The sequence below is a fragment of the Cucumis melo genome, chromosome 6, assembly GCF_025177605.1.
Source record: "Cucumis melo cultivar AY chromosome 6, USDA_Cmelo_AY_1.0, whole genome shotgun sequence".
In the NCBI taxonomy this organism is placed as follows: Eukaryota; Viridiplantae; Streptophyta; class Magnoliopsida; order Cucurbitales; family Cucurbitaceae; genus Cucumis; species Cucumis melo.
In genome coordinates this window covers 14,992,951-15,020,566 of record NC_066862.1, presented here as the reverse complement: position 1 = coordinate 15,020,566, position 27,616 = coordinate 14,992,951, and the positions used below count along the sequence as shown (strand labels likewise).

Sequence of the window (27,616 nt, the reverse complement as noted above, 5' to 3'; positions counted from 1 at the left end):
TTCCATCTTTCTTTTCTTCCTCGTGATTCGTCTTCCTCCTGTTATTTCGTCTTCCCCGTCTTCCCCTATGATTTCTTCTTTTTTCTTTTCTCTTTTTCTTTTCTGCGATTTCTTTCCATCATCTTTCTTATTTTTCAATTCTTTATTTATGTCGTTTAATTTTTCCATCGTTTTTCTTATTTTCCTCTTCGTTTTCTTTCCATCGTCTTTCTTCTTTTTTTTTACGCGTTTACATTTGGGTAACCAAATCTAAACGACTGTGTATAAGACTAGATACAACAAAATAGCAAAATGTATAAGACTGTATATAAAGAATCTTGAAAGAAAAAAATCATTTAGATTGGAGTAGCCAAATGTAAACGATCGTTTAAAAAAGTAAACGATCGTGTAAAAAATAAAAGATCGTGTATAAAAAATCTTGAATTTTTTTTTTGGATTGGAGTAGCCAAATCTAAACGATCGTGTAAAGAAATCTAAACGATCGTATACCAAAAGAATTAAAAAAATCGTGTACCAATTTTTTTTAAAAAAAATCATTTAGATTTGGGTCCTCAAATCTAAACGATCGTGTAACAAAATTATACAATGAATTGAAAAGATAAATTGTAGCAATATCTAAACGATCGCGTATAAATTGTAGCTATATCTAAACGATCGCGTCGTAGCCATATATAAACGATCGCGTATAAATTATAGTCATATCTAAACAATCGCGTATATATTGAACCATATCTAAGCGATCGCGTATAAATTGTAGCCATATCTAAATGATCCCGTATGAAATAATAACCAAATCTAAACGATCGCAAATATATTATGCGCGCGTTATTGACGGAGTGGTTGACGAGACATTTTTTGTATTTTACACGGTGGGCCTCTGGGTTTTTTCTCTTTTTGGAATTGTTCTACAAAGTGTAAATATTTTGCCACTTTTTTATATTTTTTAAAAGACCCCTATAAGATATTTAATTTAGCAATTAATTAATAATTTATTTTAATTTTATTTAATTAATTAAATTAGAATTATAGGTTATATGAGATATATTCATTTAAATATGATTAAAACGAAATATTAATTAAATATGATTTAATTAATTTTTAAAAATTTAAATTAATTAATTATTTTAATATTTAATTTAATTTAATCACTCTTTTAAGTAAGGGGGAGTTATTCAGGGAACATGAATGGTTTTAACACGGATTTCATATTCTCTCTAACTCTTTCTTCTTTAATCTGAAGAAAAAGGGAGGTAAGGATACAATCGAAAAGTGGTTTTTCTGTAACTTTGTATTCTCTCAAATCTCTCTAAAAAACATACTCTCATTCCAATTTTGGTTCCCACGAACCAAGATCTCAAGCTTAGAGATTATGGAAGTTTCTAAGTACTGGTGCCAAAAAAATTTACGTTTGGCAAATACAGAAACTTCAACGTACGTAAGTGTTATTCTCTGTAAATTCTATTTTTTTTTCCTTAAAAGCATGCTTAACCTTTATGTTATAGAAAATTAGTTTTTGTATATTTTTCAATATAATGGTATTTTTAATTTCCCAATTAAATTGAGTTTAGGGTTCTGTTAAATTATTCTATTACAAAAGACTTTTATCCCTTCACATAGTCGTTTTGAACTCAAAAATCTTAGCGCATTGAAATATTTCCTTGGTTTAGAACTTGCTTGGTCTTTAATTGATTTGTTTCTTTCTCAACAACAAACACTATTCAATCACTTGAAGACACTAGTTTTCTTGCTTCCAAACTAACATTGTTTGCAATGGAGATCCAAACTTGAAGGCTTGATATTACGTTTGTTGTTCATAAATTTAGTCAATATATTGTTCAACCTCGACACTCACACTTGCTTGCAGTTCATACTTTGCTGTACTACCTTAAAGAATGTCCTAGCCAAGACATTATTCTTTCGAAGTCATCATCTTTTCATCTAAAAGCCTATAGTGGTGCAAATTGGGCTTCTTATTTAGACTCAAGTAAATTAACTACAAACTTTTGTATTTTTTATAGACGATACCCTCATTTCTTAGAAAGCAAAGAAGAAAACAACCATCTCTCGTTCCTTAGCAAATGCTAAATACCATGCCCTTGCAGCTATTATCAATGAATTCGTTTGGCTAAGACAATTGTTGAATGATTTACATACTGCATGTCCTCGGTCTGCCACCATTTTCTGTGACAATGATGCTGCAATTCACATTATCTCTAATCCCATTTTTCACAAACGTACAAAAACATATTGAGTTTGATTGTCATTTCGTTAGGAAAGAGGTTCTTCACGTTGTAACACCTACTGCTGATTCGAAGTAATCAACAATTAGCTGATGTGTTTTACAAAGCCTTTACTTTCTTTTGCCCTATTATCCAAGATAGGTGCCATTAATTTTTTAAATCCATCTTGACGGGGTATTACAATTATAATAACTCCTTTGTAATAAGGTGACTATATATATGCCCCCTTCTTTTATTAATAAAGTAAGAAAGGTTTATTTAGCAAATAGTTTGAATAGTCAGAAATTGAACAAGACTTGGAAGAACCAATATTCTTTTTAAAATAAACATAATTCACGACGATATCAACATTTGACATCTTGTTGCTTTACAAGAAGACCATTCAAGAGAAGTGTTAGAAAATTCACGACTTCAAAACTACTTTATAAGGTTTTTGTTCGAATTAAAGAACAAATTATTCAAAAGAAGGAGATAATGATATAAATTGTTATGACATCAAATTATTATTTATATTTTACTTAATAATTTTTGTGCAATTTTAATATTTTTCAATATTATTCCTTTTTATGATATTTAAGTATGGACAATTTAGTGTGCGTTTGAATTGAGGTGTTTGACCTTTGTTTGAAATAATTGTTAGAAAAATAAGATTATGAAATAAATCATTTTAGAGAAAAAACATGTAACCAAATTTTAGAATAAAATGTTTATTTGATGTTTAACGAGAAATTCCTTCCAAATATATATATATTTTTCTTCCTCTATTTTTCTATTCCTTTTTACTATCTATTTTTCACTCCGTCGTTTTTTATTTATTTTTTCTATTTTTAAATACTTTGAATATTTTTTTCAATCTATATGAACACACATTTAAATATAGAGATTAGCAAATGTTTCTCTCTTAGTCAAATCTACTTTGCCTTAACATCTACGAAAGAAATGATGAGGACATTAGTGAAGAACATGATCGTTCGGTTCGTGAAATAAAGATGAATGAAGAGCATGATCGAATTACACATCCTTTTGTCTAGTTGATATTATATTATCTCAAAAAAATTATTTATTTTTTTATTTATATTTTGTCGATGGAAATCAATTTTTTTTTTTTTTTTTTTTTTTTTTTTTTTTATGATTATGTATTTACATTTCAAGATATTTGTGCTTCTAAAATTGATTTTTTTTTATAAAAAAATACAAAAAATGAAACTAATGTTTTGTTTCAAACTTTCAAGTAACTAAAAAAATCAATAATTTCAAGATAACTAAAACAATCAATAATTTCATGATAACGTACAATTAATTTTAAAATGTATTTATGAAAAAAAGATTTAAAATGTGTGTATTTCTTTATGAAATTAGTTTATAAGTATAAACATTTTGTTAGCATAGGATAAACCAACCCAAACACAAATTTGCATATAAACATTTATAACGAGGCAAACCAAACATGTGAGTATTTAAATTTTAAACTCAATTTACAAAAAATATTTTTTAAAAAATGTGTTCTTAACAAGCATTTTTTTATACGCAATCCAAAGAGAGGCTTAGTTTGTTTAGGTTGGATTAGAGTTTTAGTAGAAGGTTGTTTAAAGCCTTTTCTTTAAGTTGTTTTGGGGTTTTGAATTTTGATGAAAAATCAAATTTGTCCTTTATGCTTTTTGAAGTTTAGCAAAGAGAGCAGTAGATGAGCTACATGCCAAGTCATTAAGTGAGATTGGTCGTGGAGTGTTGATTATTTATGCAAAAAAAGCTTGTTTTTGTTTCAAGATATTTTAATGCAATCCATGTATAATCCAAAGCTTAGCATTGAAATCATTCTCATATCTAAAAGAAGGTTTTTGATTTCAATTGGTTGGAGTTTTCCTATCATTAGATACCATTTTGGAATACTCTTACAAGAAAAAAGATTGTCTTGACACGAAATGTCAGCTCATGAAAATGAGTATTCAGTTTTCATAAATAATAATAATAATAATAATAATAATAATAATAATAATAATAATAATAATAATAATTTATTACCAAATAATAACAATAAAAATAGGAAAATAATAGAGAAATGAAAGATCTGGTCGAAGCGACCAACCAACTCAGAGAGATCTTCGTTCTTCCCAATTCGGCAATCATCATTCCTTCAGTCGAACTCATGGACTGAACTTTTGACTTTCCCCTTCGATTCTTCTCTCAAAACTAAAACCCAATTCAGATCAATCTAACCCTAAATTCTCTCTCTTCCCCCATTTACCAATTCCGAACATTATTTATTTCTATGGCCGATCCTTCCGAAGGCTTGGGTTCAGATTCGGCGGCAATTGGAATCCACTCCACCACCAAGGACGACCTTTGCATGGAGATCGACCCACCTTTCCGCGAGAATTTGGCCACTGCTGATGACTGGAGGAAAGCCCTGAACAAGGTTGTTCCAGCCGTCGTTGTCTTGCGCACCACCGCCTGTCGGGCCTTCGACACTGAATCCGCTGGTGCCAGCTATGCTACTGGATTCGTTGTTGATAAGCGCCGTGGGATTATCCTCACCAATCGTCATGTTGTTAAGCCAGGTATTGTTGGACCTTCATTTCTGTTGCCTTATTTTTCTTACTTGTCCAATTGCTGAATGGAGTGATGTTCAATTCTCCTATCTCGATGTTGATTAGCTCTGTGAGTTAAGTCTTCAACTGTTAGATGGGATTTCATTTGAGGTGTTGTATAGTTAATTGGTGTTCATCTGGTATTAGAATTCAAGTTATTTCGTATTTTGTTTAAGTGAAACCTGGTTAGTTTAATGAATAAAGTTTCTTTTTCTTTTTTGATGAAAAATATGGGAGAAAGAAATAAAGAATACAAAAAAGTTAACAAAAATCACAAACCAAAAAGTGGGAGCATAAACACAACAACTAAAGACCCAACAAGTTGAGAAAGTGCTCAAATCCAAGATTATAAGACGGAGGGGATAATTATGAAAGTTTTTAGAGATAGACACCAAGAAAGAAACATTAAACTTGGCAAGTGCCCACACCACTTTCCTAGATTTTACATTCCTCTAAAATCTAGCCAAATATTCCATTAAGAAAGAAGAAAGACTAGCATGCCAGAGAGTACATCCTTTATCATGAAAGGGTGGAATGGAATAGAGCCTTCTGATCTTGTGACAAAAATCGTTGTTACTAGCCAAGCAAACGCCATATGTCTCCAAGATGATATTTCTAAATTGTCATGCTCTGTGCCAAGATCACTTTCTGCGATCAAATGGAGGTATGGCCATCTAGACACTCAATGCATATTTCCCCTGCGAGATAGCATGCTAAATTCCTAGTAACCGGAATTAACTCAACTTACCAATCTTAACACAAATTGAATCTTTAGCTTTATCGCCTAGTTTAAACTTAAATCCTTAACTTACTAAGCGATAAGAATATTCACAACGCAACATAACAACAAACTTCTCTTTATTAACTTAATAACATGCGTTCTATATACAATACATGCTTTCTCATTTACAAAGAACTATAAGAAAAAGGCTTCCAACGCCTAGCGCAACTTTCCCAACTTTAAACACCTAACTAATGCCTCAATGCGTAGCAACTCACCTTACCCTTCTTTAACTTGGCCAAAACGCCTTGTCATCTAGAAAAGGGAAACTTAACACGTAAGTCAAATACTTAGTGAGTGATCGATTTAGAAAACCTTTTGGGGAATACAATTCAATCTCATAAATTCATTTTCATTTTCATAAACAGGCCCTCAACGACTCATTTCAATAAAAACATATAAATCATACATTAGCCTCTACTTATTCCTTTCCGCCGAAAACATGAACCATGCCCACGCATAGACTTGGGGATTCCTTTCACCAGCATCCCTTGGGGAATTCTAGATTCATTTCTCGTTGTTTAGGCTGTTGACTCAAACATATTTGGCCAACTTCTCAACGCCATGTGGTTCGCAGCACCACCATGGTTGCCTTTACTTATTATGTGCACATAATAGCTTGCTCATTGATAGGAATAAGGATAACGGTTTACTCACATACAAGCGTCACAATCATCACATAGAAACTTTAGTTTAGGGAAACTTTAGTTTAGAAACTTTCTTTTCAATAAACAACATCAACATCAATGCCATTCCAATACGCATTAAACATAAATACAACATGAGACTCAGAAAGAATGCTTTCAAAACCCTTCTTTCTTTTAGAAAATCACCCACTAAAATACTTAGCCTGAATGCCTACTCCAAATCCCCTCTTCTCGCCTAATGCTTCCTTAGCAAGCAACACAACACTTAGGAAATTCCCAGAATAACAACACTCTCTTTAGATCCTTCAATCCTATTTAAACTAATCTTAAATCAGATAGTCATCCTCCTGCTTCTCTTAGCTCGCCAGCTTCTACTTAGCACTTTACACGTGTTAGTAAACTTAGCTTCTCAAACACTGCTTAAGCTTAACACAACACGTAAACAGCTGTCTAATCTAGATTTGAAGTTTCCTTGAAATACTTAACTTTCAACGTCTACTTTCTTCTTGCATTAAACATCAAAACGCCCTACTCTATACGTTGAATGCGTACTTCTTTATTGCATCGCCCAACTTCAATGCAAACTTCTACAACGCCTAAATCTTCAAAACGCTTTCTTCACACTTATTTCAAAATGACCCTTCTATTCTAGACACGGGTCTCACACAAATTGAGGGAGAAACTTGCATTTTCAAAGGATATGATGGAAATCTTTAGATGCCTACTTCTTCCTGTATAAGGAAAAACAAAACTTCAGACGTCTTTCTACAAAGAATACACCTTTGTGACCTCAAGAAGATAGAAGAATATATTGGAATATGAAACTTCAGACGTCATTCTATTGTTGAAGTTTTGATTGCTATACAGAAAATGTTTGTTTGGATGCTAAATGATCTCTTAGATGATATGTGAGAGGGGAGGAAAGTTAAGCCCTGTGCCAGAGAAGATTTCAGAAAAAAATTTCAACTGGCTGTAAGTTAATTAATGCTATATTTGTTGAAATGAGAAACAATTTACCCTAAGAAAGAGCCAAGAAATAAATCTGAGGATGCTGGTAATGTATGCAAATTTTATGTTGCTTCTTGTCTTTGTGGTCCTTTGCTTCAAGATCTCTTCTCTGTCTTTGCTTGGAACACAACAGAAGAATTTTTGAAGATAAAATCACCCCTTCAGTGTTTTTTTTGGGATTATGTACAACTTTATGTTTCTTGGTGGTGTCACTGTTTCAATGATCTTTTTGTAACTATCCTCTTGGATTGGAACCCTTTATCTGTGGGTAGTTCTCTTGAGTGGGGATTCTCTCTTCTCCCAGCCCTTAGGCTGCATGGATCTTGAAACATTGACACATCCCTCTCGTTTCTTATACATAAAAAATTGTTCAATGTCACTTCACTTATGGTTGCATGAATCTTGTAAATTTTATCATTTCATGTTATTTTTATTTATTTATTTTGCACTCTTTGGTTTCAGGACCTGTAGTAGCAGAGGCTATGTTTGTGAATAGGGAAGAAGTTCCTGTACGGCCTATATACAGAGATCCAGTAAGTCTTTTGTGATTTGAAGTGCTTGCAGTTCTTATTCATATATGTGGCTTTTCGTCGATCAATTTGGTTTACTACTGAAGCTTTTGTGTTGGAATGGTGGGAAAAGGCCGTTGATCTTAGCAGGAAGTTTAGACTTTTGTCAAAAAAACACTCCCCAATAGCTATTTGTTGCAAGAAGTTGTTTAAATCTATGCGTATGAATTCCAATGAAAGTCAAAACCTTTGGATAATATTTTAAAAACCAAGTTTGTTGGATTTGTTATGTTGTCTAAATTTTAAACTTAATGTTCACGAATGTCTCACATGGTCATCAAACTCAAGTTTGGTTAAATAGTGTCGGGCTCATGTTCTACAAGTATTCAAGTGCTGAAGTATTCGATGGATGTCGGACATAGACATGAAAATGTATCCGTCTGTGCTTCATAGCAATGAAGGATGGGTTTTCAACATTTTCTTTCATCAATTTGAAAAGAAGTGGCACTGTGTATACCAACCTTTTTGTCTTTTGATTTTTCTTTTTCAGATGAAAAGCCAAAGAGCCACTTATCTGTTCTGGGTCTTTGAAATGCTAATTCAAATAGCTACCAATCTTAAAAAGTTTGAAGAATTCTTCCAAAGTAAAACTTCTCATCATCAAACATAGAACAATTGAGAGAGAACTTCTGAAGAGCCCAACCAAATTGGAAACCATTGGCCTTAAGTGAGATATCGAAAACTCATTGAAAGAGAAGAAAGGAGAAACAATGCCTAAAACTACAACCGTTGGTAGATTCACTGAGGGGGTGTTTGGCAACCAACAAATTATTAAGGGGAGTACCAACTCAATGTTTGGCCCACCACCTTTAAATGTTGGTTTGGTTGAGTTGGCTATTTTACCAACTTAACTCAATTCACCCCAATTCACCCCAACTCTTCCCAATTCTTCATTCCTCCAATGTTTTTAATAGCTCCACTCATTGACCACCATCGGCAACTACCTCTACCACACTTTGGAGACATACTCCGGCAACCAGCTTCAACAACCACCTTTGACTACAACTCCGATGACCAATTTCGACGACTACACTCGCAACTCCAATGATATACTTCGACTTCCACCTTCACATGACCAACTTTGACAACCAATTCCAGGCTCTGTCAACCACTTTGATGACAATTTCTAGCAACTAACTCCAATGACTACCTTCGCACAAGCAACTTCGACGACATATTCCGACTTAAATATTTTGCGACCAACTTTGGGCTTCGCCAACCACCTTCGACGACTACCTTTCTACAAGCAACCCCGCTGACATACTTGGATATCCACCTTCGCGCGGCTAACTTCGATGGCTAACTCTGGCCTCTGCCAACCACCTTCGACGAAAACCACCTTGGTTGATGAAACTTCATTGACAACCACCTCTAATAACCAATACTAACATTCACTCAGGGGACTAACTCTAGTGAAAGCCATGCCTAATTGGACCCTCAATGCCAACCCTAGTTTTGTACATGCTCAACTCATACGTTCTACAAAACATTAAAGTATAAATAATAATATTTTGTCTACGTTAAATTAAATATTTGTATGTAGAGAAGGGTGATTATAAAAAAAAAAGGACTCTACAATCCTTTTTAACTTTTTTGCTTTGAACTTATTACTTTCATTTTTTAAGTTCATATAAAAGTGGTTACTAAAAGAAAGATTGTACTAGAAAATGTACTGTTTTTTCCCATCTTTTATAATAAATTAGATATTGCATTGATGTGGTTTCATCATCTTCTTTTAGATTACATATGTGCTTTATGTCAAATTGTAAGTACAAGAGATATATACTAAGAGTACAAAAAAAGAGACCTAGGGATTAGGAGACGCGTCTAGGCATCTCAACTAGGTTGACACTCTCTTAATGGCCTCATCATGTCCATACAATACCAGTAGAATATAAAATTTAATAATAAAGAAGTACATCAGGGTAATACATAGGAGAAAAAGGCAGATAAGAGCTCAATGTACTGATTTGGAGATAAATGCACGAATCCAAATAACGTAAAAGGTAAAAGCCAACCAATTCAAACACAAATCTTGAATAGAGTATGCTCTAAACTCCTTGTTTAGTGTGCACCAAGCAGCTGCTTTTCTTTATGCTATGTCCATTAGACCTGACCAAACCATGAAATTATCATGGAAAACCCTTTGGTTTCGTTTGAACCATATTTCTACTGTTTCTTCAAGCAGTGATTTGGACAAGTAAGTCCAGAGTAACTGTCCCGTTTTTCGTGAGTGGACTCAAAATAATCTGTCTAACATTACAGCTGAATATTCCATCAAAAACCCAGCCCACTTTGAATAAAGAGAGCAGACTGCCCTAACACTTAGCTGAATATTGACAAGAGAAAAACATGTGCTGCAATTCTTCTTCTTCATGGAGGCAAAGAGGGCGTACAGAGGGCAAAAGAAAACTGTTTGGGAGCTTCCTTTGCATGACCAAAGAACAATTTAGTAGCCCAAATAACATAATCCTTACTAAAATTTTGACTCTCTTAGGGCTGTTGGATTTCCACAAGGCTTTGTAGGTCTCTCTGGTCATCGGAGATGGTGTTGAAAGGTGATCCACAAGGGATTTGACTGAAAACTTGCCGGATGATTCTAGAAACCAAAGCCTTCTATCCGTAGATTCTACCACGTGCCTTTGCGAAAGGAGATGAAGCGGTTGCTGAAATTCTGAAATTTCCTCTTCTTCAAGGAGTCTTCTAAATATTATAGACCAAGATAGGGTGGATTGGTCCCAATGTGCAGCTACTGATCCATTAGGCAACTGAGTGATTTTAAATAGCTTTGGAAAACGAGATCTAAGGGGGATATCTTCAACCCACAGATCATTCCAAAAAGCAATCCGAGTACCATTTCCAAGCTTGAAAAAGGACAATGTTTCCACCTTTCTCCAAACTCTGGGAAATGATCAAAGAAAGTGCATGCTTGTCGGGTGATTCTTGTGTTGTCAAAGATTTAATCCCACACCTTATTGATGAAGAAACAATCCAAAAGGGATCTAGCAACCAAATTCCTTCTCTAGACCATATATATATCTTCCACTTTGGGGAGGGATTTCCATGAGATTTGCCAAATTGATGATCTTATTAAACTACCACATTCCTTGTGTGCTTCTAGCGAATATCTCTCGCATGTCCAATGGGTGATGTTGAAATCTCCACATAGACACCAAGCTTCAAAATAGTAACCCAAAAGGGAGAGAAGTTCTGGTCACACAAGTCTTTTTTCCCTGTAGTTGCAAGGCCCGTACAGATTGGTACTCCAACATGTCTTTTTACAGGCTATGGAACACTTGACCGACAAAGAGTACGTGCCTTTAATAGTTTCAACAACGATCACCTTACTCATATACTACATGGTCACAATTTCTCCAAAGAAACTCACTGATGCCATAAAATTAGTGCCTATTTCCTTGGAACTTCAGAGGGATTTTATGAAACCCACTTCATCTTGGATTCCTGAAATAGGACCACCTCTAGATGAATTTTTTTCACAAAGTTCTCAAGGGCTAAATGCTTAGACGGGTCCTTCAAGCCCCATGTATTTCAGGATACCACCTTCATCTAAGATAAGACAATTATCACAAATTACGGAGAAAGCTGGGCAAAAGAATCAAGCAAGAATTAACCCACAGTCTTTTACAATAGAAACTAAATGGGCCGGTCTTTTACAATAGAAACTAAATGGGCCGGTAGATTTGAAAGTTTTGCTGGGAAGACCAGGGGGCTTCCAATGCAGAACTACTGTGATCAGATTCTGTTGCAAACAAGGAATTAAGGTCCTTGCCATTAATATCCCCAATAATTTGTTCATCATGGCCGCCGACCAATTCTTCGGAATCCTCACTGCTAATGGTGATGGGTGATTCTAATACAACATCTTTCTCCTCAATGTTACAGCCAATCGGATGACTTGGTGAACCTCTCAAGAAAGTGATCTTTGAATTAGGATAGGTGAAGCTTGTATGATTGAATACTTTAGGTGCTAAGGAAGTAGTAACTGACCTGTTTTTTCAAAACAGGGTGCTTGAATGAGAGAGCTGCAGTTTTCTAGAAGATTTGGATTATCATTTGTAATTGAGGTTCTGGTTATAGTTCGACGTTGGGGTGCTTATCTTGTCTCTTAATAGAACATGCTCCCGAAGACTCAGATCTTAGGAGAGTCGTTCAAATGTTATTAAAGGAGGTTTTTTTCCTGATAAAATGCTTCAAGAACTTTGGGGGGCTGGATTTCCTTTTGGATTTGCTTTTCAGGTTTTTGAGGATGAATTGCGAATGTTTCCTTTGGTACTAGGTGGATTCTGATGCTCTGTGTCTGGAATAGTGAGAGAGGCAAACCTCTTTTACCATGCTAAGGGAAGATAGGCCATTACCGCAAGTTTTCAAGGGATGGAGCTTGGCACCATTAATTCCTAGAGGTAAAACATAGTCATTTTCTAAATTAATGCTGGGTGCCTTTTGATTTCCTTCCTTTGCCTTTTCACATTCCATAGTATTTAAAACATGGTTGTTGGGCGGGAGTTCGGGGTGCACATCATTTAACACGCAGCTGTCTTTGGCTACACACTCTCTCTTCTTTAATTGCGACTTTTTGTACTCTGACAACAAAGGCACGCTGCTGGCCTGATCACCGCTGTCTGTCTTCTTCTCCAATGCCGAAGGTGGGTCGTGGATGAGATTCAAGGCCTCAAAGGTGCGAAAGAGGGGCCGTTTTCATGGCTTTGAAATCGTCTAGATTAGAAGAGAAGAAAGAAACGTCATCTTCTTCATCCTCTATAACTTGTCTAACTCTTATTTGATCAATTGGTTGTTTGACGTTTTTAACAACTAAGCTTCCTTTGGTATTGCTTGGGAGATTCATGAGGTCAATGTCGCCAAAGTTCAAGAAAATATTTCCCTTGTTGGAATCTGTAATTGTGATAATGGTGGGGATGAAACCACATAAGTTCTGTTTGACCTAAATTTGAGCCTCACTATAGTCCATGAGATTGAGTGTTTTTGTGGCTATTTTCCAGTCCCCAAAATAATCTTAGATTGCTTCAAATGTTTTCCTCCACCAGTAATCCAACAATAGGTTTCGAATTCTCAACCAACCATTGAAACCTTTTACTACTAAAGGTTTGCTATGCTTGAATTTATCCCAATTTCTGAACTTGAGATGAAAAGACCCCATTGCCTGCCAATCCTCTATCGTACCCTGATCAATACTAATAAGAGCATTTTTGTCATACAGAGGATTAATGATGATGCTTGTTCCAAAGTATGTTTACAAAATTTTTCATATCTCCCTCCAATCATCAAAAGCAAAGATCCTCATGACAATCCATAGATAATCGAATTTTTCCCCGATAACTTTTGTCTTCTTTATCACTCATTGGTCTGTCTTGTTACCTTCAAAACAGAGGAGTCCCGAGATCTCTCTCTTCTTCGACTTTGGAGTCATTCAAACATTCAACGTGGTTGGCCCTTTGTTTTCCTTTCTTTTTATCCTGTGATATGACTTCTCTCAATGATACCCTCTCTACGTAGCTTATACTCTTGTTTTCTGATGGAAGTCAAGGCATGGGACTTTTATTCGCAAACCGCCATATATAATCTACCTTAGTCAGGAAACTATTCATTATTTTATGAAAAGTTGAAAAGCTGACCACCCCTAAGCACACTCAAATGTTGGGTGATCACTTGACATGGGCCAAAAATCACAACTTAGCACCCACCCATCTTTACCAATGAATTTCGACACTTCCGGTCTTCCTTGATCTAGCTCCCCAAAGTTATGAAAGAAACCATCTTCTGGACCTCTTATAAGAGTCGATATAACTTCTAGGATCTAGTTCTGTTGTGCCTTTGATACTGACATCTTTCTTTGTGCTTACACATCTTCTAATGGGAACTTATCATCTTCAAACCAAATACAATAATGCACTTGGAGGACTCGACAACTTTCTACTTCCATTGCTATTAAGCCTCTAACTGAATACTGCTTGAGAAATGAACGAAAAGGTAGCTTCTACGGTAGACGAAGGGCTAAGCGAACTCCCAGACAAAAGATTTCATTGAAGGACAAGGGCTGCAGAGGCTCTTAATCGAAGAAACTGGTGCAATTGATCTTATCCATCGAAGACTGGTATCAAGGGTTGGGAAGGGGAGGAACGGGAGAGGGGAGAGGAGAGAGAAGAGAGGACTTACCCTTTTTGCCGATGATATCGAGAGAAGAACATAGTCTGTTTTTCATTTTCTCTATGCTTCTGTTAAGTCTTGGTGTTTTGATCTAACTCATTTCGGGCCTTTGAGATAAGTTTAGTATGTTTAATTTTAATTTTATTTGCATTTAGTTTTTTTTGAAAGGGAAACAAGACTCTTTTATTAGATAAAAATGAGAGTTAAGGCTGTTAAGCTCATAGTACAAGACAACTATACAATGAGAAAAATAACCTAAGGATCAGTAGGTGCACCGGGACATCTCTACTAGGTTGACACCCCTCTTAGCGCTCTCATCAAACAATCTTTACGACATAAGATATCAATACATGTAAAACAAAAAGACAATCTAATCTAAGTATAGTTTGTTATATTTATTGTAGTGCCCAAGCTAATTGCACATTTCCTCCAACTAATAGGCAAAAAACATGACAAGAATTGATTTTTTTTTAACTAACATTTATGGTTGAGTCAAGATTAATTGAAGATTAGAGAGTGGAGAAAAATGTTCATTTTATTGAAATCTGACATATCTTTGGAGGCGTAACTGTTATGCAATTGAGTGTTCAAATTGTGTGGTGAAAATATGTTATAGTTTTCAAGAAAGAAAAACAAAAAGTTGTTTCAATTTTTAAGCTTTTTCGGTATTTAATTATGAATGAGGGGCTAAGCAGCTATAAAAAATTTTCATTTTTTCATAATATGTTTAGTGTTCAGTAATGGAAAAAAAATGTTATGCAAATGAGTATTAAAAAATTGAATATAAAATTTGTGTATAGTATATGTTTACTTTGTAGGCATTTGTTATGCTTAAGAACGGAAAAAAAATTGAGCATTTTTAAGTGTTGAAAATTTTAGAAAAATATGTGTATAATTGGAAATTGAATTGAAAAAAAAAAAAAAGAAACAAAATCCAATACAAAATCAATTTTATTTTGAAAAACTGCACCAAATATCTCAACTCAACTTACGACCCCAAACACAGACAACAATTACCAACTTAAGTCAACTCTGAACGTAAACAATTTAACTCTCCAGATAATTTAACTCTCTAAATAATAATTACCAACTCAACTCAACTCTGCTTTTATCACGTGCTAAACACCCGCGAAGGCCTCAAAGGTGACTTCAACCGAGAAGCTTCCGACGACAAAAAACTGAAGAAGAATAATAAATCAACTTAATTCTTTTCTGAAAGCAAACAAGTTTTGATTGAATTTTTACTCTGCCATTTAACTTATCAATGAAATTGTTTCTCTTCCAGAAGGGAAAAAAGAATCTAAGCTTTTCATTTGTACTGAAATCCTTTCTTTTTGAGGACCTTATCGTGAAAGTTCCAATCCACATGATCACAAACCTTCTCAAACTCAAAGAGACCTCCTATTTTTGACCTCTATAATCCTTGGTAGCATTGTTAGCAATGAGAACCTGAAGTAAGATTTGTCTCTCCCCAATGAAGGTACTCTGAGCCTAAAAGATTGGCAACAGGAGAACCTTTTTCAGTCTTTTAGCCAACACTTAAGATATAATCATATGCACACTCATAACTAGACTGATGGACGTGAAATCCCAACCCTATTCATACTTCCATTTTGGTAATGAGATGAACAAAAAATTCATTTAGAAAACTGTCCAAGATGTCCCTTTCGAAGAACTCTCTAAAATCCCACTCAAAACTTCTCAATGTTCTCCTAGTTATCCTAGAAAAAGGTTAAAGAGAGTCCATAAGGATCAAGGGACTTGTTTCTATCAAAGCGAACAACTGTGTTCTTGATTTCTTCCAACAAAAAAAGGAGTCCAACTCAGTCTGCACTCTAATAGGACACTTGTCTCACCATTCTAGATCTTCAACAAAGTGTTTGAGAACCACATCCAGAGCACAAAGGGCCTAAGCAAAAAGATGGAATCTCCTCCTCGACCTCCTTCTCCTCCCTGTCTTTCTCCCCTCTATCGTTCTCCAAGGAACCAATGAAGTTCTTGTTTTCTATACCATTTGCCAATCTATGGAAGTAAGTAGAATTGCAGTGCTTGTTCTTATCCCTCTCACTTTAGCTGATGTTCTCTATACTTGCCAACTTTGCAATGAACAAGATTGGCGAATTGTAGTTATCAGAACAGTTTTCTGCCTTAGATGCTGCCACTAGACAGTCCCTAATCCAAGCAACTGTTACTAGGTCCAACTCCAATCTCTCAGTCCCCAACCTATTCTCTTCTAACTACACCACACCTTTCTCCCACACACCATATCGTCGATGTCCACCATCTTCATGCTTCCCTTACCGGTTACATTTTTGGAAAGGGGGAGGGCATTTTCCGTATCGAAAAAATGAAAATACGGTGCATACCAACTTGGACGAAGCAGTTTTCTTTCAGACTTCTTCTCAAGCATATTTAACCTATTACAATAAGGCACCTAGAACCACCCCCCTCCACTCCTTTTCCGAATAGCCATTGGTACTTATTTTTATTTAAAAGTTATGATTCCCTAAACCCTTATACGTTTTGAATATAGTTTTAAAAGTTTGGTGGAAGGGTATTTTTTGTGATACGACTCCAGACATTATTATAGAGATTTAACTTATTTTTAACTCTGTTTTGCAGTTTTATAGCTTTCTTTTCTTTCAATGGTGAGATGGAAGAGAACACTAACAGTTTGTTGCACATCACTATCATCATTATTAGGTTCATGACTTTGGCTTCTTTCGCTATGACCCTGGTGCAATTCAATTTCTTAATTATGAGGAGATTCCCCTGGCTCCAGAGGCTGCTTATGTTGGACTTGAGATTAGGGTTGTTGGTAATGATAGTGGAGAGAAGGTACAGTCACAGTGTTTTTCCCTTTTCTCTTAAAAAAAAAAAAAGAAGAAAAGAAAGGAAAGAATGTTTTGTTTTAGTCCCATTTTATCTTTTTTATTTGCTGAATGCCAAAATAGGCTGAAGTGCTTTTCTCGCATATGTTGCAATTAAAAATTTAATCCTTCATTATTTAGTATGCTATCTTTGTATGATTTTGAGGTTAAATGTGACAGTGGACTTGTTAGATTACTTTACTCAAGTTGGCATGTTTGGTGCTCCTATCATGTGCAAATACCAATTTATAGATTCAAACCCTGTAGGGTTAGAAGTTCTTATGCACGGACAAATTTGTGATAGGATCCAAGCATCTTGAAATATACATACATATACATATATATATTGATAAGAAACAGATGATTAGCATTCTCTAAATTTTTCTTTTTTTGCAATAAAAGTATGCTTTTGGGTAAAAAATGTTGAAATATAAAAGACAACAAAATTAAAATGTAGTGCTAAGTATCTAAGATACTTCGAACCTCCACTTTCTTGGGCATTACTAACTCAATCCATAGTCTAACTAGTGGGGGAGAAAAAAATCCATAAAAAAAAATTGTTTTTTGGCTCACGAAAAAGGTAAGTTCTCTCCCCTCCCTCCTCTCTCCTCCTCCTTCCCTGGCAGCCAGTCCTCTCTGGCCACCTCCAAATCTCTTAGAACGGAGGTTTTTAGTTGCAAAATCAACCAATCTCACTATTGCATTTGGAAGGAAAATGAAAGCTGTATCATTGAAGACATGTAAGGCAACAGAATTCTATCACTTTCTGATGATCAACTCCGATGGACTCAGGATGCCATTGATGAACTACTCCTCAATTCTCCAATTGAACACTTCTTCCAAAAGCAAGCTAACATTGATAGAGGCCGGCTGAAGGTCTCTAAGTTTCAAGCAAAATCTGGATGGATCCTTAGCTTGCGACTTGTGGCCTTATTTAGGAGGACACTCCATTGTAAGAGTCTGCTCCAGAAAAACCAGCAAGGTTGGTGGTCCTTCTGTAAGATGCTGATTAAATTCGTAGAAAAGATGAACTACACCAACTGGTTCTCAGGCAACTCATCAAAGACATCCCCTCAGTTTTCGGTGAATAGACCTAGTTACGTAGAGATGGTCAAGTCTCGTAGCTCTAGCATTCCAGAAACAAGACCTAGAAAAAAGGATCCCAGCTCATTTTCAATCAAAAAGAAATCCATCAAGTTTTTGACCATCCTTCCCCCACGAACACAAGCAATGGCTAATTAAGAATCATGGAGTGGTCGAGGTAGACTTTGATAACCTATGGATAATTACAGAACTTTTTGCATCAGATGATTGGAGGTTGATCTCTAAGCAGCTGGAAAAGCTTTCCCAAACCAGAATCGTTATAATCCCCTTTTATAATGATAATGCCCTCATTAGCTTTGACAAAGTTTCAATCAAAGACTTCATTGGCGAGGAGGGGAAATGGCAGGCCCGGGTTAACTTCCTTCTCAAATTTGGAAAATGGAATCCTTTGCAACACAGTAGGCCACTTGTGATAAAAGATTATGGGGGCTGGATCAAAATCAAGAATCTTCCATTGGATTTCTAGCAAAGAAGCACCTTTGAAGTTATAGGAGATCATTTTGGAGGTTTAATTGACATAACCACATAAACATTAAACCTCACTAATTGCAACAAAGCCCGGATTCTGGTTGAAAAAAATATTTGTGGTTTTGTCCCTTTAACAATAGAAATCTCAGACCAAAAGAGGGGTAACATCTTTCTACACTATGGTGATTTTGAGTTCTTAAAACCTGCCTAGCCCTAGCAAAGACCCCAGCTGATAATTTCAGTAACTCCCTAGACCGACTGCGAATGAGGGAAGTTTTGTGTGATGAAGGGTTTGATCTCTCCTCTTTTCCACCAGTTTTAAACGTACCTATATTTGTATTGGCTGTATTCCCCAGGATTAGAAGTCCATTCAACATCCAGAAGCTTTCTCCGGTCAGCTCACCTTTGTTGGAGGAGAAGATAGGGGCCGTTGTACAGTTGGCTGATAATTTAATTGGGCAGGCAACTGAACAGTCTCTGTTAAACGTCAATCTGTTGCAGCACAGCTCCAAAATGATATGGGGCCCACTGGAATTAATTTAAACCTCCTTAATACAGTTGTTAACGATTCAATTGGAGAGAGAAACAAAGATAAAGCCCCCTTAATTATTACCAAGAGTAATTATGATTTACCCTCCACAGTAATTAAGGTTTCAGCCACTCCTAAACAGCTACCAATCTCTGAACCGTCTACTGCTTCCTATTATTTTCTGCCTCAGGGCCCACCAAGATTCTGGTATCTCCAACAAGTTTTCTTCATCCAAAAGAGGTAAAACCTTTTAAGCTACAAAAATCCATAAACACTACATCAGAAAGCAAACCTCTTTCAACAACTTATGGACAGTCCTCTTAAAATCAGAACTGAACTGTTTTTGCTCCCTTCAAAGTTCCAATTTCTGCTTCTTCACAGATCCTCCGCATAGAGCCTTCCCTCTCATAAAAAAAAATCCTGATCAACTGGAGGTGTGCGGCACCAAAATTCAGTCCTCTGATGCTTTTATAAGGTCAGTATCTGTAGGCTCCCCTACCAAGTCTTTTCACTATTCCAAACTCTCCAACCCCAACACTAATGTAATTTTATTGCGAAGTTCCTCCTGTCGTATTATCAATTCATCTGAGAAGCATCTTGTTGAGGACATAGATTCTCCTTTCAGTGTCAGTAATGAAGAATCAGTGGGTTTCCTAAGGGATTTTGATCATAAAATTACTTCAGAGATAGAAGGGCTGATCTTATTGCACTATTTGATGAAACTGTCATCCCCCCTTTTAAAGTTCTCTCGGAATTGCCTAAGCTGCTGTCTTTAGTCAATGATTGTGGTGTAATTCTGGTCTAAGGGGTCAGCTCGCTACTTTCCCTCACTCAGCCCCCTGAAGATTATTTCATGGAATACAAGGGCTCTAAAAGTTACCTCCAAGAGAGCAGCCCTAAACAAATTCATAAAAAATTGCTTCTCGGACATTGTCTTGACCCAAGATATCAAAATGGATGCTATTAATGCAGTCTTTATAAAATCTCCATGGAGCTCTAGAGATATTGGTTGGGACTTTGTGGAATCAATGAACTCATCATGGGGAGTTTTGACTATGTGGGACAACTGTTCAATTTCGGTTATCAATTTCGGTTATTGAGGTAACTGAAGGGCGCTTTTCCTTATCAATAAAATGCCTTTCATTATGCAAGCAGAAATTTTGGAAGACACTTGCAAGAAGCTGAAATTGCAGAATTCCAATTTGTACTCGATCCTCTCATCTGAAAAAGTTTTTGATTCTAAAGACCACAAAGTATTTTGATTTGGGTTTTCATTTTTGGGTCCCTTAACAGAAGGCCTCTAACAAGTGTCTACTGCCCTCTGTTTGTCCTTTTTGCTTGAAGGCCATTGAGACTCTACTCCATCTCTTTTTTGCTATGCCCTTTCTCTTCCTTCTGTTGGAATAGATTCTTCTCCATTTTCAAATTGCTTGGGTTTTTGATGGCTCCCTATGTTCCTTGGTTCTCCCAGTCGGCCCATCCATTTTTTAGAAAGAAAGAATTGGAGCTGGATTCACCATTCAGTGTAAGCAGCGAAGATTTGGAAGGTCTTCTAATTGATCGTGGAATGTTCACACATGAAGATATTAATGGCGCAGACCTTTTGGTTCAATAATTGGTTGCATTGGAATTTGTATAGTGAAACTTGTGTGGTTTGAAGGTTGCAAATAATGAGATTGGCATTCAAGTCTCTTGAAACACTTAATTCAGAACTAGTACTCTCCCAAGGATCAAAGAAGTAGTTGGGCTCACGGTTGAACAATTATTGATTTTTAGCAGTTTTGTGGTTTTATCTTAGGGAAGATTCAGCAAGGTTGTTTGTTGTTCTCTTGGTGCTCCTTCTACACTCATCTCGAAGCTTTTGTGGGCAAGTTGTCAGCTTACTTTGGGTTTATTTTGACATCTGTTTTAATTACTTTGTACCTAGTTTACTTTCTAGATTTCATTTGTGGTTCCAGTTTAGAGGATTCTGATTAGCTTATTGTTATTGTTGAGTTTGATTTAGTTATTGTTTGTATTGTCTGATTTGATGCCAAGTATGGAGAGATCTTCTTCGGGGGGAGAAACACTATGGACTGACTTGACAAGTAGAAAACCTGAACTTCGGGTTTATATTAGAAGAGACTTGACTTAAAGGAATTGAGAACAAACAGTTGATCTATCATAGAACCAATCTAACACCCTGATAAATGATTTTGAAGATCTAGGTAACATACATTATCCTTTTACTTCTTTTTTTTTTTGAAAGGAGACAAAACTTCCTTACTAATTCAAAGCACTTCTCCTTTTACTTCTTCTAATTCTCCGAGTTCTTATAATTCCTTGCCAGATGTTTCTAATCTTGATATTCCAGTTGCCCATAGGGAAGGAAATGTGACAAATATCCCATTACAAGCTATCTTTCTTATGATAAATTGTCTGACAATCATAAAACCTTCACATCCAAAATAGTGAACCTGTTTGTTCCAAGGAATATACATGCAGTTTTAAACGATTTGAATTGGAAATTAGTAGTGATGGAAGAGATGAATCCCTGAAACAAAATTGCAGTTGAACTACCAAAAGAAAAGAAAATAGTTGGATGCAAGTTAGTGTTCACGGTAAAATGTGAAGTTGATGGTAGCATAGTAAGGTACAAGGCCAGATTGGTTCCTAAGGGGATTACTCAAATCTATGAAGTTGATTATCAAGAACAATTGCTCCTGTTGCTAAAATCCTATTAGAATTTTGTTGTCTGTCGCAGTTAACTTTGATTGACCTCTTTTATCAAATGGATGTTAAGAATGTCTTTCTCAATGGGGAATTGGAAGAAGAGCTATTTATAGACTTGCCACCTGAGTTTGAGGTAGATCTCAGGATTAACAAAGTGTGCAAGTTAAAGAGATCACTATACGATCTTAAATAGTCTCCTAGAACTTAGTTTGAACGCTTTAAAAGAGTAGTCACGAGCTATGGATTTAGTCAAATGTCAAGCCGATCATACGATGTTCTACAAACATACAGAAAATGACAAGGTTGTGGTTTTGATAGTTTGGGTGTATGATATCATTCTTACAGTCAGTGATGAGACATGACTAACTTTCGTGAAGAAAAAGTTAGCAGATGATTTCCAAATCAAAGACCTAGGAACTTTAAAGTACTTCCTAAGCATGGAGTTTGCCAGGTCCAAAAGTGACATTCTTGTCAACCAAAGTATGTTCTTGATCTGCTAAAAGAGACTGGTTTACTTGTGTGTAAGGTAGTAGAAACTCCTGTTGAGTAGAATTTGAAATTGGAAGTTGCAACCAAGAATGAAATAAAGGAAAGAAAAGAGTACCAGAGACTTGTGGGGAGACTCATATATCTTTCTCACACACGTCTTGACATCGCTTTTGTAGTTAATATGGTAAGTTAGTTCATTCATGCTCATGGGCCCTCTCACTTTGATGCAATTTATAGAATCCTAAGATATTTGAAAGGTACTTCAGGAAAAGGCATATTGTTTCAAAGATATGACCATCTCAATGTTGAAGTATATGCTGATGTTGATTGGACAGGTAGCACGACCCTTAGAAGATCCACTTCTGGATATTGCTCCTTTGGTGGAGGAAATCTTGTTAGTTGGCAAAGTAAAAAACAGAGTGTAATTGCAAGAAGTAGAAGTAGAGCAGAAGCAGAATTTAGAGCTTTAGCCCTTGGTATTTCTGAGGGTATATGGATCCGAAGATTGTTGGAAGAATGGAGATTTACTCAAACAATGCCCATGCACGTTTACTGTGATAACAAGGCCAGCAATTTCCATTGCCCACAATCCGGTCCTTCATGACAGAATGAAACATATTGAAGTTTGTAAAAACTTTATAAAGGAAAAGATCGATGCGGAATAATATGCATACCCTATCTCCTGACAATAGAACAAATTGCAAATGTGTTAACTAAAGCCCTTCCAAAGTGGCAATTCAAAAAATTGATTGACTAGTTGGCAATGACTGATATCTTAAGGGAGAGTGTTTGTTTATTTCCTTTCTTGTATTATATTTTATTGTATTGGTTGTATTATATTTGCCAAATTTATTTTTCCTTCTTTGTAATGGGCTGTTCTTCTACTTAAGAAAACCCTTGTCTCTTTGTGAAATATACAAGAATTATATTATTTTGGCACAGGCTCTTTTGTAGGTATACATGATCTGTTTATATCATAGGTTCATATTAACCAACATATTACAGAAAAAGAGAGTGGTAGATAGAGAGGGAGAAACTACCAGAACCATTACATCCATAATGATCCTTTATTCTTAATAGTTAATTATGTTTAAGCTTTTAATTTAACATATCATTATTACTGAACTTCATTCATATCCATAATGAACCTTAATGAATTCCCATTGCAAGATAATTTCATTTTTTGTGTGTTTTTGCCAATTGAGTCTTAATAATTTTACAGGTTTCTATCTTAGCCGGTACCCTTGCTCGGCTGGATCGGGAGGCTCCTCACTATAAGAAGTATGTTGTTAATTGTAGTTTTCATAAATTGCTTTTTCCTGGCTGTTATATTCGCTTCAAATGATGACATCAAATCTATTATCCTGGTTTTATACATCGTTATTTTTTATTTTATGTTGTAGATCAATCATTCTACTTTAGATTTTGATAGGAATATAAAAAAATTAACATACACTCAAGCCATACCAGAAATATATTTACAATTTTAGACATTTCTAATCTGATTTTGTTAATGTAATATTTTTCCCTAAAAAGATGGGATTTTTAGACTTATTATGGGGGATTAAGCTTCTGGGTTTACTATTTCGTGCATTATTTATAATTTCTTCAGAAAATAACAATCTTCAAAAGGGACACTAATTTAACTTGGTAACAACGTGTATGTTAGTCTCATTTAATTTGTTCAATGTAGAAAGTTAGATTTCTTATTAGAAAAAACAGTGTGTATGTTAATAGGCTTTTATATTTATATATTTTTCTGCTCCTTTGCCCCATATAATGTCTGGAATATGAACACTAGGCTCTTCAATGACAAACAAAAGGTCTTTGACCAATCTAGATTGATGTTTTTTTTTTGTAACTCATTTCATGTATGGGTTTTTTCGCTTCCCTGGTCCTTCGGCACATTCTCCTTATGAGTCAATTAAAGTTTTTGTTTCTTATAATAAGAAAGAAGTCAAGTCTGGAATAGAAGTAGCTCCTGTCATTCTCTTATGTTCTATTTTTCTTTTTGAAATCTGAAAGAAGCTTTTCTCTCCCTCTTTTTCTTTTTTCCCCTGATAAATTCATTATTAGCATGATGCTATTTCAATTTTGGACCCAAGTTTATTCTATTTTTTATAGTTTCTTTGTTTGTTGTCTGACCTCTAGCCTGCCCTTTGTCAGATCTATCAAATATTTTTTCGTTCTGTAGCATAATGATTGTTTTTTATGCTTGTTGCAGAGATGGATATAATGATTTCAATACATTCTACATGCAAGTGAGTGATTTAACTTTTTGTACGTCGACAAATCTTTTCTGTCTTTTATTAGAACCGATTAGAAGATTGCCCCTATGGTTTAGCTTGTGCAAGTTTTCTTCCCAGATTTTGAAGATTGGTTTTTTGAAGTTTATGTTTGGTTGCTTTAGAAGTTTATCCTTTGCTGTTTTGGCTTCTAGTAAGGCTTTTATCTAAGATTCTGGCGGGTCAATCATGTTTTGATTTCACTTTTAAGCTTCATATTATATCTCATTAGTTTAGTGGAAAATTCTTGTTTCCATTTAGAAAAAAAAAACTTTCAAGCCTCAGAGCTCTATTTCTTTTGAGGTTTAAGTTTTGCCCTTTGGTGGATGTCTCTTGGATAATTTTTTTTTTTAAATGGAGACAGTCCTCTTTATTAATAATAAATGAGACTAATGCTCAAAGTACAAGAGTATTATACTAAGAGGAAAATAAGAAAAAGATAAAATCATCCAAACGATGATGAACCCGGGCAATACAAAAGGGAAAACGACAAAAAAAAAGGATCACAAAGAAGAAACAACAAAAGAACCAAAGCAACGGAGAGTTCAGACATTATTAAAGAGCTTTATGCAAAGAAAATATAAACACTTTGATGAAAAGCACCCACTTCAGCTGAAATTTTGAATTTCACATGCTTCAATTTGAAAGGTAAAGGGAAAACCAAGAAGAGGCAATCAACTGCTTCAAAGCTATCCAACCCAAATAAATTTGTCCAAAGATCTTTGCCCTCCACTGAAAATCATGACGACGAAGACAAAACATCCAAAAACCATCAATTAGAAATTTTTTTCTTCTTCTTGAATATGAGAGAACTAGTTCTGAAAGTGTTCAAGAGACTTGAGTCCCAACACTATCGACAACCTTCAAATCTAAGTATCCAATCATTGGACCAAAAGGTGGCTGAAATCAGATCTCAAACAAAAACTAATTTACATTTTTCTACTATCGACTTTAAATGGGCTGGAATTTCACAATGCTTAGGTTCGGAGGGGTTTCTAGAGGTTTGGTTTCCATCATTCAAATTTTTTTCATTTTAAAACAAGTTGTTGAGATCAATTTCTATGGATCCTTTAAAGAAAGGTCCTCTAACTCATCTAGCTTCCCCAAATGATCATCTACAGTGTTGCTCAGAGAGTCAAAATCTGAATCACATTTCTTTTTAGATGGAGGGCTTGGAGATCGGCAAGGGGAGCCTCTCAACAATTTTACTTTTGAGGAATGTAGGGAAAAAATAGAATATTTAAAATGTGGAAGGTTGGATCTCTGAGGGGCTGATCTGATTGAAAGAGAAGGAGCTGGATTTGTGTACAATTAACCTCCAAAGCATCAGGGTTTTGATTTAAAATCAAATCCGCCCTTGAGGAACACTTTTTTGTATTAAGGGTATTTACCTTAATTGTAGATGAGGAAGCCTGACCTTGAGTGTCTTTTACCATTCAAAAGTTAGAATTTTGAGGAATTTGGGATGGCAACATCTTTGTCTTTACAAGTGTCTTTTTTAAGAGATCCTTCGGCCTCCTTTTAACACAATGCTTGGGAAACATCTTGAAGGGAAGCGGGGGTTTCTTTGATTTTTTATGCTTTTTGGAAGTACCTCTTGGATCGGAACTAGCCGAAGACACTCGAGATGAAGAAGGTAAATACGCAGATGAAGAGGAGAGGCTTGAGGCTTTTTTAGAAGGAGCTGCAATGGGCACTGACTCAGCCTTTGCAGTATGGGAAATCGGTGCTAAAGACACATGAGAGAGGAACATTCTAATGACGGAATTTGGAGCATCATAATTCTGGCAATTAGCCGATTGGACTAAATCTGGGGAGTTATGGTGAAAGACTCTTAGGTTCTCAATGGGCAATAAAGAGGGAGTAGCGAGAGAACTCTCTTTTCTCTTTAAATGCACCCCTTTGGCTTCCACTTTAGTGTTCCCTCCAAAAATGAAAGGGTTGTAGATTAAACTGTGTTTCTTAGTGGGCTTTACAACTGTATCGGCATTGATTATGCCTTTTGGAGTGTTTGACTTCCTCATCGGCTGATTGATTTCCTTAGTAGTGTCAGGTGGCTGTACCAAAGAAACCAACCCTTCTTTAGGATTGCGAGGCATTGAATTGCTTTCCCCAATTAAGAAAACCGAGGAGCCCAAGATAGCTTTCTCTCTCTTCTTTAACTGCACCTTTCCGGATTCCAACAGAGAACTCACAATAACCTTTGAGTTTACCTTCTCCAGCTCTGGTGGAGCAAATTCAAGCATGTGAAGTTTCAACTAGTTGAACTTTTTTGACTGGATAAATGGATTTCTGGTATACTGTGCACGCATCCTATTTGGTAGGAGAAACTCAAACTGATCATTTAATGAATCACATTCAACCCCTTCATCCTTCCGATTTTGATTTAATCTAACAACATCCACCAGATTTGAAAAATCATAATCAAATAAATCTCCTCTGATTTTACTGGGTGGATTGACTAAAGAAATATCGCTGAAATTCAAAAAAATATTTCCTCTTTTCTCATCATTGATTTCTATTAAACTGCCAATTCACTCAAAAGCTTAAACTGGTGGTTGAAGGCAAATTTAATTATATATCACCAACACTCCTCCTCACTTGTGGGCTTGAAATATTTGAAAGACCCAACAAGTAGAAATCTATTTTACCTCACTTGTGGGCTGAAATGTTTGAAAGGCCCAACATGTGGAAATTAATTTTTAATTGGGAAGGAAACAACAATGCAGGGGCTTGAACACAGGACCTCCCTGGATCACTTGCTCTAATACCATATTAAACTGCCAATTCACCCAAAAGCTTAAGCTGGTGGTTGAAGGCAAATTTAATTATATATCACCAACAATTTCAAGTGTTGCTGGAATGAACCCACACGAATTCTCTTTAACTTGAATTTTAGCTTCTGATACATTAACAAAATTCAAAGTCCCATGGGTATGTCTGATAAGTCACCAAAGTAGGCCCCGATAGTTTCAAAGGTTTGAATATTCGAGTAGTCTAGAGGTAGATTCTTAATCGAGATCAATCCACCATATCCTCTTGCATACAAAGGTCTTCTACGAATTAACTTGTCCCATTTTTCAAATTTAAGTGGAAGGCACCAATATTCTGCCATTTCCCAGGTTGCTCTATCACTTCATCCA

At 35.6% G+C, this 27,616-nt stretch overlaps 1 protein-coding gene across 5 annotated transcripts in view; it reads left to right on the top strand.

Annotated features, from left to right (window-relative positions):
- Positions 1–4,284: 4,284 nt before the first annotated feature.
- LOC103496840 (protease Do-like 7) overlaps positions 4,285–27,616 on the top strand; it is a 59,692-nt gene continuing 36,360 nt past the window's right edge. For 2 of the 5 annotated variants that reach the window (XM_008458849.3, XM_008458848.3), the window contains exons 1-5: positions 4,285–4,798; positions 7,727–7,797; positions 16,720–16,854; positions 23,411–23,469; positions 24,413–24,449. In XM_008458849.3, the coding sequence (XP_008457071.2) occupies positions 4,510–4,798; positions 7,727–7,797; positions 16,720–16,854; positions 23,411–23,469; positions 24,413–24,449 (591 nt within the window). In that variant the 5' untranslated portion in view covers positions 4,285–4,509. The other 3 variants (XM_051085518.1, XM_008458850.3, XM_051085519.1) reach the window with 3 other exon arrangements.